The sequence below is a fragment of the Eurytemora carolleeae genome, unplaced genomic scaffold (genome assembly GCF_000591075.1).
Source record: "Eurytemora carolleeae unplaced genomic scaffold, Eaff_2.0 scaffold426, whole genome shotgun sequence".
Lineage (NCBI taxonomy): Eukaryota > Metazoa > Arthropoda > Copepoda > Calanoida > Temoridae > Eurytemora > Eurytemora carolleeae.
In genome coordinates this window covers 1-14135 of record NW_019396411.1, presented here as the reverse complement: position 1 = coordinate 14135, position 14135 = coordinate 1, and the positions used below count along the sequence as shown (strand labels likewise).

Here is a 14135-nt window from a genome sequence, read left to right as displayed (position 1 = left end):
GAACTCCCCTAACGTCGCTTAACTTCTCTTGAACTCTACAAATCCCTCCTAACCTCTTCAAAGATGTCCTAACCTAACCTAACCTTGCCTAACCTCTCCTAACCTCTCCAAACCTAACCTAACCTCTCCAAACCTTTCCTAACATCTCCTAACCCCTCCTAACCCCTCCTAACCTCTCTTAACCCTTTTAAACCCTTTTAAACCCTTTTAACCCCTTTTAACCCCTTTTAACCCCTTTTAACCCCTTTTAACCCCTTCTTTAAAACTCTTTAAAACTCTTTAAAACTCTTTAAAACTCTTTAAAACTCTTTAAAACTCTTTAAAACTCNTCTAAACTCTTCTTAACTCTTCTTAACTCTTCTTAACTCTTCTTAACTCTTCTTAACTCTTCTTAACTCTTCTTAACTCTTCTAAACTCTCCTAACTCTCCAACACTCTCATAAACTCATCTGAACTCCTATAAACTCTCCAAAACTCTTCCAACATCTAACCTGAATATTGGCAGGATCATAGTTAAAGTCTGGATGTATTCTTCTCATGTGTTCCTGAATCTTACTTAGGCGTTTACCACATACAGGGCACATATACCTAGAAGATATAGATATTATATCACTCAGTAGAATTCAGTGATTTCCGTTGTGTTTTATGTAGGGTTTCCAAACGCAATTCCGGTGCACGTCAATTTCTCTTAATATCGAAACTAATCTAATCTTGTACTTGTATCCTGAAAGATTATTGTACAGAAACGGGAGGAACTCTCTAATTTAAAAATACCGGTTTTGGATTTTTTTCTTCTTTATCCAAGAATGAACGGTTTAAGAAGAAACCCAAAAGTGTGTCCATTGGATACTCAGATTATGTAATTGCGATTAAGGAAATCACATTCTAAAGTTTCCAGCTCTGGTTTAGAAATTCATTTTTATTGAAATTTTTTGGAATAACCATAAAATATTTCAGCGGAGTCCACCAATCTCCCCCCCCCCCACCACGATTTTACCATGAACCACTTCTTATTATAAGAGACCATATCATATAATGTTAACTATAAACAATTTTTGTTCATAAAATAAGAAGAGGATTGTCTGCTGAAATATGAGGAGTTGAACTACAATGGAATTATAGTCTTTGCCACAAACACATATTTACTAATCCCTAAATCCCTATTGAATTCAAATGAACATTATTTTCTTCCCCTCACACTAAGATTTTATTACATTAAAGCTAATTGAAAAATTACCTTCTCTCATAATGAATCCTTTCTTTGTGCAGTTTCATATCATGGTTTTTAGAAAAAGATTTTCCACACTTAACATGAACACACGAAATTGGGATGATTGCAGAAATATTTAATGAGAATATGTAATGTGTAATGTGTAATGTGTAATGTGTAATGTGTAATGTGTAATGTGTAATGTGTAATGTGTAATGTGTAATGTATAATGTATAATGTATAGTGTACAATCTAATGTGAAATTTGAAATGTGAGATGTGAGATGTGAGATGTGAGATGTGAGATGTGAGATGTGNAATGTGTAATGTGTAATGTGTAATGTGTAATGTGTAATGTGTAATGTGTAATGTGTAATGTGTAATGTGTAATGTGTAATGTTCAAGAAAAATAATTTGAAATAGAAATAATCTTCTCTGACAAATCCCCTCCTAAATATCTCAATTGAAAAACTTTAAACTTTACTTTCTAACCTGATTTTTATTTTTGATAAAGAGAGGACCCTGAGTATTAGGTGTAGGGGCCGGGGACCCTTGGACCTGTCCAACTAGAGTAGTTGTAGTCCTACTAGGGGCAGTAGGAGCATATCTCATGGCTTTCACAGGTCCAGACGAATCAGTGTCTTCAGCGCTGAAAATTTTTTGTTTATTATTTGTATTTAAAAATATTGCATATTTTCTTATTTTTTAAATGAATTTTTTAAAACTTTTGATCGTGGTAGGGGAAGAGAAAATAGAATATAAATATTTATTTAAACATCTTTTCCAAATTAACCAATGTCTTAATATGTATCAATAACCAGGGTTAACCACAAAGAATGAGACTTGTAAAAACGACCCAAACCTCTAAAAATGTGACGATTTTAATCTTGATTTTTGGTTGCTGCATTCAATTGAGTATTATGATGTTTTACTAAGTGATTAAGCACAGAAATAAACCATTTTTGTGCTACAAGGAACCCTGAAAATGCAAGAAAATGGACAATACAAATTCCGTAATCGTCTCTTAAGTCTCATTCTTTGTGGGTAACCCTGTATATTTTTAACGGCTATTTCTCCATGTTCTATATATTGTTAAGTTTAATGATTATATAGATTATAAATGTCAACTCTAGGCAGGTCTTATCTCTCCTTTGTTTTCATTCCTTCCCTCCCTTATCTTCCTTATATACCTCTCCTACTATCAACACAAAATGATTCATTCTATTAATTTTATACAAATGCAATTCAAGCAACTAGGGGAGATGGGTAAAGGACCTGAGTTTTTGCCACAAACTCGGGTTTTTAAATTCCAATATCTTTGCAACCCAATGTCGTAACCGCCATACTATTAATATTGGTTCAGAATAGACAACAAACACATGACTGAACCCTGATTGGATCAGGCGCTAATGGACTCGGCATACAGGAGTGGTAGGTAGACCTTTGATATTTTAAACTATGAATTCTGTTAGGTCAGATAATCTAAGTTTGACACATCAAAGGTTTCCACTATTAGGTTGCAAAGCTATATGGATTAGAAAGTTTGAGATTGTGACACAAACTCCTTAGGAATCTGCCATCACAGACACACAATCATGTCTGACATGTCAGTAAACTCGTACGTTTTAGGATTTTACGCAACTAATTTTAGGAACTATTACGCACTAAACCATTTTATTCTATCTATCCTTATTTTAATCTTATTCTACAATCTTATAAGTAGAGATTTGACATCACTTTGTTCTTTTTTAGCTAGTTTTTCGGTCTATATTTTCTTTCAGGGTTAAAATATGGCAGAGTGTAACAAGAGCAAATGTTAATTATCTCTACTTGAAACCTAACAATGACCATCTCTACTTGAAACCTAACTATGACAATCTCTACTTGAAACCTAAAACTATGCCCATCTCTACTTGAAACCTAACTATGACAATCTTTTCTTGAAACCTAAAACTATGACTATCTCTACTTGAAACCTAACTTTGACAATCTTTACTTGAAACCTAAAACTATGACCATTTCTGCTTTAAACCTAACTATGACCATCTCTACTTGAAATCTTACTATGACATTCTCTACTTGAAACCTAAAACTATGACCATTTCGACTTAAAACTTAACTATGCCCATCTCTACTTGAAACCTAACTTTGACAATCTTTACTTAAAACCTAACAATGACCATCTCTACTTGAAACCTAACTATGACAATCTTTTCTTGAAACCTAAAACTATGACAATCTCTACCTGAAATCTAAAACTATGCCCATCTCTCCTTGAAACCTAACTATGACCATCTCTACTTAACACTCAACTATGCCTTTCTCTCCTTGAAACCTAATACTATGACTATCTCTACTTGAAACCTAACTTTGACAATTTTTACTTAAAACCTAACTATGATCATCTCTTCTTGAAACCTTACTATGACATTCTCTACTTGAAAGCTAAAACTATGACCATTTCAGCTTTAAACCTAATTATGACCATCTCTACTTGAAACCTTACTATGACATTCTCTACTTGAAACCTAAAACTATGACCATTTCGACTTGAAACTTAACTATGACCATCTCTACTTGAAACCTAGCTATGACAATCTTTGCTTAAAACCGATCTTTACTGAATCAAGCTATTAAGATTGATCACGTTATGGGGTGTGTAGCCTCATTCCTCATAAAACTCGTCTAGGATAGAATTATGACCATCTTTACTGCAAACCTAAAACGATGACCATCTTTACTTGAAACCTAACTATGACGATCTTTACTTGAAACCTAAAATTATCCATATATGCTTTAAACCTAAAATTATGACAATCTCTTCTTGAAACCTAAAATTATTCCATATATACCTTAAATCTAAAACTATGGCAATCTCTACTCGAAACCTTACTTTGACCATTTCTACTTGAAACCTAAAACTATGACAATCTCTACTGAAAACCTAACACGATTCCAATCTCTACTTAAAACTTTATTTTGCCTGTATCTATACTTGAAACCTAACACTACTCCCGTATCTACTTGAAAACTAACACTACTCCCGTATCTACTTGAAACCTAAAACTCAGCCCATCCCTATGCTTGAAACCTAACGGACAAAGTAAGTATAAACCTGTAAACCTGAGCTTGTGTCCGCGGTCTTCTCTTAGGATCGTTGGGGTTCCCGTAACTGTACTCGTCGTCCTCGAAGCACCATCGACCGGAAGCCTTGGCCCACAATGCCACCAGAATGATCAGGATAAGAAGGATTCCAACCAGGACTCCTCCAACAATCCATCCGATGGTGCTGGTTTTCAGTCTATCTCTGTAAAAAAAAAGTCAAAATTGAAAAGTGTTTAATTTACATAATATCATTTCTGGAGCAGAAATATACAACCCACTTATATAAAAGAAATCCAATTAAGTCAACCAATTTTCAAAGTAAAATCATGGAAATCTTATTCATTCTTAATCAGACGAATGACTCCATTAATGGTGTGCACTTAAAACTACAATTACAGTGCGGCCATTAAATTGAAATTTTATTTTGAATCACGTTATTTAATTTGTATATTTTCTTATATGGTTTAAGGTCGCTTAAAATCAAAATAAAATGGCATCATTTATCTCAGAAAAATTTAAATCAATGAAAAGTTTAACCATGTACGGAGGGATTCAATGATAAATCCTATGCCAAATTTGGAGCCTGAGAGAAAAAATGTGCTTAGAACGATAATAATCCCAAAAAACTCAAAATCGAACATATAAACGTATTGCAAAGTTCAATAAAAGAAACCTTTAACAGAATACAGTTAAGAAACTTCAGAAATTTTATTAAATGTTTTTAAAAATCGAACCAAAACGCTCAAAAACACTCGGAGTATAGGTTGTGGGGAGGGAGTAATGCTAGGGATAGTTTTATTGTTTATAAACTTCCAAAAAACCGTTGTTGACTCATATTTACTTAAAGCTTACCTAACTAGGGCTGACACAAAGACGGGAAAGATAAGAAAATTTTTCACACAATGTTGTGTTTTGTAGAATATACACATTTAACAAGTTTAAATCAATTATTTGTGGAAAATTAAAATAAAAACTAAAAATATTCAAACATAAAACTTTGTATTATGATTACGACGATTAGAATAAAGTTATGATGTCAAATAGTTCAACGTGTACACTATACTATGGGTCATTTCACTTGTTAAGTTGATTTTCAAGCTATACTGGTGGAACTATATCATTTAAAACAACAAAAAATTGGTTGAATATGGCCTTCTTTTTGCACTTTTTGGGGTCTCACCAAAATATTTTGTAAACTCAATGCAATTTCAGTAGTTACAAGCAATGAATTATTTTTGTATGTTTTATATCAAAGTACTTACTCGAAATAAATTCTTTTAATTGTTATTGTTGTACTAATTTTCTCCATCCCATAGTCTCCTTGATTAACCTAGAGGATAAAAAAATGCTTGTTGAAAGGACTGTTCAGGCATTTGGACAACATTTTGGGTACCAATCATTCTGAAGAAGAATATTTAATAGGTGAGAACCATAACATGACAAGACAATGCATGATTTCAAAATGATTTTAAAAAAACTTCTTTTATTTCTTAAAAATCTGGATCAACAATTTTAAATGTTGTCACTCAAAGTCAAATGACATTAAAAAATATTCTAAACATGATGTCAGCAAATTCCAACTGAAAACTTGACTCGTCGTACTTGTAAGTGACCCTTCATTTAAAAAAAGAGATACATGTCAGATTCCCAACGGTATCCTTCAAACCTTAATATTATCAATTGTTTTTCTGGCATGAAAAGTCTTTAATTCTGATAATTTCTTCATTGTTTCTTAAGCAAGAAGTGCACAAGTCACTTTTAATGAGAAACTTTATATCAAAATGGACATTTTTTGAAACTAAAAAACGTGGATAACTAATTCATTCTTAATTAGACAACGCTTTACAGGGTCCGACATCCCAATCTTTCACTGGAGGGTCACGTAAAACTACGTTTGCAGTTCCTTTAACTCATTGCGGAGATCGTTATAATAAATAAGCGTCGAATGCATTTCGTTTTTCAAACTCATAACCATTAGAATACAACAAGGAATGATTACAACACACAACGTGTAAGTTTGACGCTAAGAAAAGCAAAAATTAAAAGATTGCATTTTTAAAAATTATATTTTCAAATGTTTTACCTCACAGACAAGATCGAATGTAAACTGTCCTGTTGTTGGATTCGAGTTAATCTGATTTTTCTCCCATAGGTAGTTTAATAGGTCCCTGGAAACAAGACAAAAATTTACTTTTTAAACAAAAAAATAAGTCACTTTTTTATATCAGTAATTAACTAGGTTTAAATTCAAAGCAATCCCGCAAATTAAATGATTCATGCACTTGTATTAGCTTGTAATTGATTAAAGATTCTTGCGTATTAAAATTAAAGGCATAAAATTTGCAAAAATAACAAAATCTTAACAGGGAAAATATTGAACCTAATTTTTTACATCAAGATTTTACATCAAGATTTTACATCAAGATGAAAACATTCAGAATTAATGATTTAAAGTTCAGATTGTGTTTCAATCTTATAGTATATACTCGTCGCGTATTTACAATTATGTCAACACAGAAAGTTTTAACTTGTGATTTTTTAAATAAGGTCTTAGTCGATTTCAAAAAGTCTGTTATTGATTTGTGTCCAAAAAATGAGAATGTGGCCTCAAAAGAGGACTTAGTTATTGTGAACCTGGCATTATAGACAAATTTTAATTTTCTGAATTTATTTGAATATTTAACATATAATAAAGCTCATTGTTGATAAACAAAATATATATTAGTTAGCCAACTGGACCAAAATAGTAGGCCATTTTTAGGGGAACCATGGGGTGACAAAAGCTGAACAAACGATTATTTCTAAACCCTGGGCATCGCCGGGTACCCCAGCTAGTATCTAATATACCTGTCAACATCAAATATAAGTTGAGATATTTTGTCTCGTATATAACCTTCATCATCATACGTTGTCTGTACACAAAAAAAGTTAAGCTAAAAAGTTTTATTCTTTCTTTTAAAACCAAATAATTGAATTAAAAAATTAGAAAATTAGAAAATAGAAAAAAATCTTTTAAGATTGTTGACTTATATTATTATATACCAAAAGGCAATTGAATTCTAATTAAAAAAGCCGAACCCATCCAGTTTATACTTTAAAGAAAAGAATTATGCAATGAAGAACTAATATTCACCCCATAGCTTTCTCTGACACTGAATACTTTATCAGCATCACTGCTTCCAGATTCTCCACCAAAGGCATTGCGGTCATCATTGTTTATATACCACCTATCATTGTTATTATTATTTGTATAAGTATCCTCATCTGTCCAAAGGAATTGAGTTTTTGCCACAAACTCAAATTTTCCAATCCTTTTATCTTGGCAACCTAATGGTGGAAACCCTTGATATTTCAAACTTAGGCTATTTGATCTAACAGAATTCATAGTTTGAAATATCTAACGTCTACGAAATTGGATTGCAAAGATACAGGTATTAGAAAATCAGAGTTTGTGACAAAGACTCAATTCCTTTACCTAATCTTAGGTTCAGGTCTACCTCCCCTAGCATTACAGTTTAACTCAACTTGCTCCCAACCTCCTGAAAATTAAATGAAAAATTAGAATATTAAAAAAAAATTGAGCAATACATTTTTTGATCTTGTTTAATCCTGATCAGTTCTAACCATGTTCTAACGATTTAAAAATTCTAAATCAAAAAAAAATTCTGATTAAATAAAACGAGATAAAATTTAAAAGTAAGATATAAAAATTGCATTCCGTTTTAAATATATATATCGTACCACTTTTTGAAAACATTGATGAAAAAAATAATAAAAGAAAAAATATTTAAATATATAAATAAATACCTATACTGCCAGCTCTCCACTCCTCTTCGTTATCATCATAATTAAACCATGCATCAACATTCCTAATTCAATAATCAAAATGAAATGTGTTATTAGTTTACTTAGATACAGACTGATAATAAGATTTGCTTCCATTTTCAAGACTGGCCCGTTCAAATTTGAAGGGTCGCAACGTCTTGGCCTTTAAATGTTACCCCACTAACCTAAAAATACTTTTAGGATCCTTTTAGAACTATAAATTACTTGTTTTTAGCTTTAGTTTTAAGGAAAAATTGTCATCTATTCAAACTGAAAATAGCAGTATTTAATTTTTAAACATTGAACCTCTAGTGCTGCTGGTAAAACAAGAATATAAAACTCTAAAATATAAAGGGGATAAAAAGGAAAGCAAAACTCTTAATTAAGCCAGGTCTTTAGTTTACAGGGAAATATATTCCCCCCACATACCTCCCCGGGGGAGGGGAGGGGGAGGGGGGTGATGAAAAGTCTTTTTAATTGATATTTAAAACGTATTTTTGAGCTGTGTTTGATTTTAAGGATTGAATTCCTTGTGATAAGAGAATCTCTATCATCTGTGATATCTGTGAGGGTTCTGTTGAAAGTATAGATTGTAACTGTTTTAGTGTTATCTACCATTGAACCAGATGCCATCGCCTCAGACACTAAAAATATAATCTGAATTATTATCAATCGATAATTTTTGATATTTGAATTTTAACTACTGCATGACCGTTTTAGGTGTAGACCTTAAATGATAGGACCGATTCACAACTGCACCCTATAACCATGAGGAAAAAAGAAGAATATATTGTCTTTTTTATCTTGAAAAGTGTCCTTTGTTGTACCGCTGTGTAAATGCGAAAGCCACTTTATAGGAGAATCAACAATCCACAAAGGATTGATCAGATCTTTGTTCAGAAGGTAACATTGGAAAACGGACATGCCATCTCTAGTATTCAGTTTTCAGTTCCTCAAAAAGTCAAGGTTTTTTTACTTTCTGAAGTAGAAAAAGATCCCAAACAAAATTGAATTTTATTGCTTACTTTTGAATGATTTAAAATATTAATTGACAATTCATAAAAGCAAGAGAAAAATATTTTTATATTATTAAAATGTTTGTTTTTAGTAACAGAAAAGTTTGACACTTTAGAGAAAACTTTAAGTTTTATTTAGTCTTATTTGTTAAACTTTAAGATCCTAAACTTTTCTAGTATATTACAATTTAAGCTGTTACGTTGCTCTTCAAAGCAACAAATTTGTTTTATTGTAAGTCGTATTTCGCTGATTTTTCTGTTAAAATTTGCGAATTTTCAAAATTAAAACCCCTTCTCGTTCTCTGGGGCCTCGGGGGTCATGTGAGTTGCCACGAACAAATTGTGCCCGATCGGTTCAGCAGTTTTAATATTTATTGGATATACAAACAAGCAAACAAGAAAAGTATACAATTTTCTAGTTATCTAATTTTGAGTATAAAACAGTTTCGCTGATTTTTTAAAGTGTCTATCAGATTGCCTTTCAAAAAAAAATCAAAATTTCATGCATTATCAAAAATGGGATTACCAAAAAAAATTCTGTATTGTATGCAAGATCACGCTATTCACCCTTTTTTTACTCACCCTGTATATATAAATAATTTATTGGCATTAACAAAAGAATTCAACCTTTAGATTTTGATGAAAAATGGATTCACATCGGTACCCGTAAAAGCTTTGTCTGATCAAGTTCAAATTAGAAACCAATGTTTATAATTTTAAAAGCTAATTATTTTCAATTTTGGGGTCTCTACAAAAGTGAATTGCGCAACCCTGCTGCAGGAAAACGTAAATGATTTTAAGTCGGTGTGATGGTATACCTCAAATGAACCGGAGCTTTTTAATGGCCGGGGAGGGGTGGGGCAAGCAATAGAGGGGAGGGGTGTTGAAATTATTTAAGATTGTACCTGTTAGAATCCATCTCCCTGTATCATCAGGCTCTGCCTTGCTGATTCTGAATCCACATGATGTTGATGTCATCTATAACACATTTTAATCATTCATATTTTTCATTTCAGGAATTAAGTTTTTACCACAAACTCCGATTTTCTTTATCTTTGAAACCCAACGTCGCGTCGTAGACCATAGCTCAGATATTGCAAACTATTAATTGTTATTTTGCTTTTTAATTCATTCCAAAATCCAGTATATTTCTAAAATAAACACGACATTTTTAAAGGCGCAAACTTTTTATTTTCTTTAAATCAAAGTTCAAAGACCATCTTGAAGTTGTCTCTCAGTTATCACTTTCAAATTTTGAATTTAAGATCACAACTAGACCTATTTCACTGCTTAAAGGTGTTCCTAATTTTGAATTTAAGATCACAACTAGACCTATTTCATTGCTTAAAGGTGTTCCTAATTTTGAATTTAAGATCACATTCACAACTAGACCTATTTCACTGCTTAATTAGGTGTTGCTAATTTTGAATTTAAGATCACAACTAGACCTATTTCATTGCTTAAAGGTGTTCCTAATTTTGAATTTAAGATCACATTCACAACTAGACCTATTTCACTGCTTAAAGGTGTTCCTAATTTTGAATTTAAGATCACAACTAGACCTATTTCACTGCTTAAAGGTGTTGCTAATTGCATTTCCACATGCAAGGAATTGAGTCTTTGTCACAAACTCTGATTTCCTAATCCCATAACATCTTTGTAACCCAGTGTGGTAAACCTCAGAAGCTATGAATTCTGTCAGATGAAATAATCTAAGTTTGATATATTAAAGGTTTGCACACCATTAGGCTGGAAAGTATGATTAGAAAATTTGAGTTTGTGGCACAACCACAATTCATTTTGGGCAAAAACTTTGCTAGTTGTAACATCAATAGTTCACAATATTAAAAAAAATCCGCATAATTTTTTTTTTGACACTGCGGTTTTCTGAGAGAACATTAAACAGAGAGTTTTGATCATTTTGGAAACAAGTGAACAATCCCTTTGATAAGAGTTTTAAATTAGTAAATGTTTACTTACAACGTATGTTATCCTAGAATCATCCGGACACGTTTGTCCATTAGTCTGAAGAGTTGCAGTGCATTTCGTATTCTAAAATAGTAAAATAGAAAGATGCAAAAATAATTTGCTATACAAGTCTAGTTTGGTTTAGATGTGTTTACTTACATACTGGTCATTAGCTGCGCTTCCGCCGGCACTGGTAACAAGACCTACATCCATCGGAGCCGCGTGTTGGAAGACACAAGAATCCGGGGCTAAAAAATGAGATAATGATAATTATAAATAACAAAGAATATATAGACACAAAAACCAGATGAAATGAATTACTAGACATAGTTGAACCGCGCAGACTAAGTTGAACCACTTTTCTTCAGCTTGACCCGGGGCACAAACAAGTGGCTCAACTCAGTCAATGCGGTTCAACTACTTTTAATGAAATTCATTAAATCTAGTCCCAATACAGGGTTGCTTCATCCAGTCCAGAGACTTAAAAGACGACTAAACGGAATTATATCAGTATTTTCTCAGGCATCCTCATGGTTTCCTGCCATTCTGTAATTTTGTTGGCATATCAAATAAAATAAAATAAAATCAAATCAAATCACAAAAAATTATAGTTAAGGCAGAACTTCAAATTAAATGCTGAGATCGTTATTTACAAAGAGTTTTGGGTCGTCATTAATATCTCATTCTGTCTGGATCGATCTGTATACTTAATTGTTATAGAATATAGAAAACCTAGCTAGGGTTTTTAATAAATATTTTGAATTCGTCTCATATGTCAGCATATAACATGTTTATTTTATCAAATTTTAATAATGCAATAAATATACAAAATTTCAATGAAATATTTCTAACGAAGAATAAGAAAGCTCGGTTTTTATTAATAGTCATTTATTACTTAATTGACAATTTTTCTTATTTGCTTTAGTAATTGCTTAACATCTTCTTTCTATTATTGTGCTAAATTGTACTTAATTACATAGATTTGTACTTTTTGTAATTTTACTTAATTACCTAAGATTTGTATAACTACCTATAATTATAAATGTATTAAATGCACTTGCACTATCTGCTATTTATGTATAAGTTTTCTAACAATATTTTTACCATCAGTCAGTTTAATGAAACTTATCCTGTCTAAATGTGTATCTGTTGTAATAATACTGTGATATAACCAAGATGAAGCAAGTTACCTATATACTACTAGACTATGTTTTAGTACTGCACTGTACTGAACTGTATTTATTCGTGTATTCGAATTGTCAGTAATTTTTCGTTAATTCCCCTTACATGTAGTATAATGATATACATTCTGCAATAATAATACTATTTGTAACTTTTCTTCTTTGAAATTTATTAACTTTTAAACCTGTATTTGATTAAAATTGTGTTGTACAGTATAGGTGTTCTACCTGTATCTGTTGTACATGTGACAGAGATGATTGCGTTCTCTTTCGCTGGGGTTAAAATGTTATCAATTCCAGAAGGGGTCATCGTACATCCCTACAAACAGACAATTAAACCAATGGTATATGAACATGTATTGTCTCCTTCACTTTATTTCAAAGCTTTGTTTAATATATTAAATGTATTACTATGCATGCAAGGGAAACTTGTTATTAATTTTATTTACTCCTTTAAAGCCAAGGTTAGTGGTTAATACAAAAGCATATTAGAAGCCAGGGGCCGGTTTGCTTGGATTAAAGATAATTTTAGAATAGAAAATTGTTCCCAATGAAATTGTTTTAATTATTGTTTGATAGTGACTGAGTATCTATTAGGTAAATATTAGATTGATAACGGACATTCTTTTTATAAGCTGATCTTTTTATATAAAAAGCAAAGTTTTAACTGTCAGGGCCAGCAAACTTACCTGCACGGTGGCCCGACCCGATACGCTTCCCTTAGAAGCTACAGTTTGCCTACCCCGGCTTCCAGAACGATTCACCTGCACGTTGGCCCGCCCAGACTGCCGCTTCTGTCTAGATAAACCGGTTTCTGGTAAACCGGTTATTAGACCGACCCATAGAAGAAATGAGAGAAGGATCAGCTTTTTCATTATTTTTCCAGGTCTGAAAATTCTTTGATTTGAAAAGCAAAATAGTATGGGTTGAAAAAATACTTTAATTTTGGCCCACACCTCNCAATATATTGGCCCACACCTTAACATGTTTGTCAATATTTTGGCCCACACCTTAACATGGTTTGTCAATATTTTGGGAAAAGTTTGGCTAAGTAAAAGGTTCCAACTCTAAAATTTTAGAATCACATTTTATATCTATCCAGATGTTTTGTATTATATTCAATGTTATTTACTTCTTTTTGAAAAGCAGAACTACAATACTGTATGTAATCAATTAAGTAATATTGTGCGGGTTATCAAAGTGTTTTGTGCATTGAATAATAAAATTAAGGCTTACGGTAAAAATTAAAGAAAAGCGAATAGTAACTTACATAGAATTAATGCCGACCTAATGCCGACCTAATGACGACTTAATGACGACTTAATAACGACCTGAAATGCTTTAAATTTTGAAGACTAATTTGTGTCTATTGTCAAACATTATAGAAACCGGTAGGTATTGCAACAAGGCGTATTTTGGAAAATATTTTTGTATATTTTTGAGAAATTAAATAGTCAGTGTAAACTGTAAAGTATATATGATTTTCATAAAATCCTTTTATTTCAATTGAAACACGGAATTTTATGAAATCATATTAGTATTCCCAGAGAACTTTTTTTTATACCTTTAAAAAATTATTTTTTTGTAAAAATAAACTGTAGATAAAATTTTCATAAAATAGTTGTTTTTAGATAGTAACACAAAATTTTATGAAACCATATAATACCAGTACATTATGAAATCTGGGGGGGCACAATACAGAGCAGTACAAATGTACATATTAATCAAGTTAGTTGTATAGTCAAGGGTATGTTAAAAAAACAATGATATTAGTAACGATAAGCTACAGTGTTTTACTAAAAAGTTTAATTTCTCTATACTATAAAAAATA

General features: G+C 31.8%; 1 protein-coding gene across 3 annotated transcripts; it reads right to left on the bottom strand.

The window, feature by feature from the left end:
- Nucleotides 1-1674: 1674 nt before the first annotated feature.
- LOC111702790 (uncharacterized) lies at nt 1675-13216 on the bottom strand. 3 transcript variants are annotated; one of them, XM_023474564.1, is made up of 14 exons: nt 12994-13216; nt 12533-12623; nt 11283-11371; nt 11136-11207; nt 10061-10133; nt 8669-8783; nt 8122-8183; nt 7790-7853; nt 7448-7541; nt 7162-7226; nt 6398-6482; nt 5577-5644; nt 4325-4516; nt 1675-1858 (listed from the first exon to the last, which is right to left on the bottom strand). In XM_023474564.1, the coding sequence occupies exons 1-14, from the start codon at nt 13177-13179 to the stop codon at nt 1690-1692; spliced, it is 1425 nt and encodes a 474-aa protein (XP_023330332.1). In that variant the 5' UTR covers nt 13180-13216; the 3' UTR covers nt 1675-1689. The 3 variants fall into 3 exon arrangements, with proteins under 3 accessions (XP_023330332.1, XP_023330333.1, XP_023330334.1); XM_023474565.1 differs by having other exon boundaries at nt 13069-13216; XM_023474566.1 differs by having other exon boundaries at nt 1765-1858; nt 4333-4516.
- Nucleotides 13217-14135: the final 919 nt, after the last annotated feature.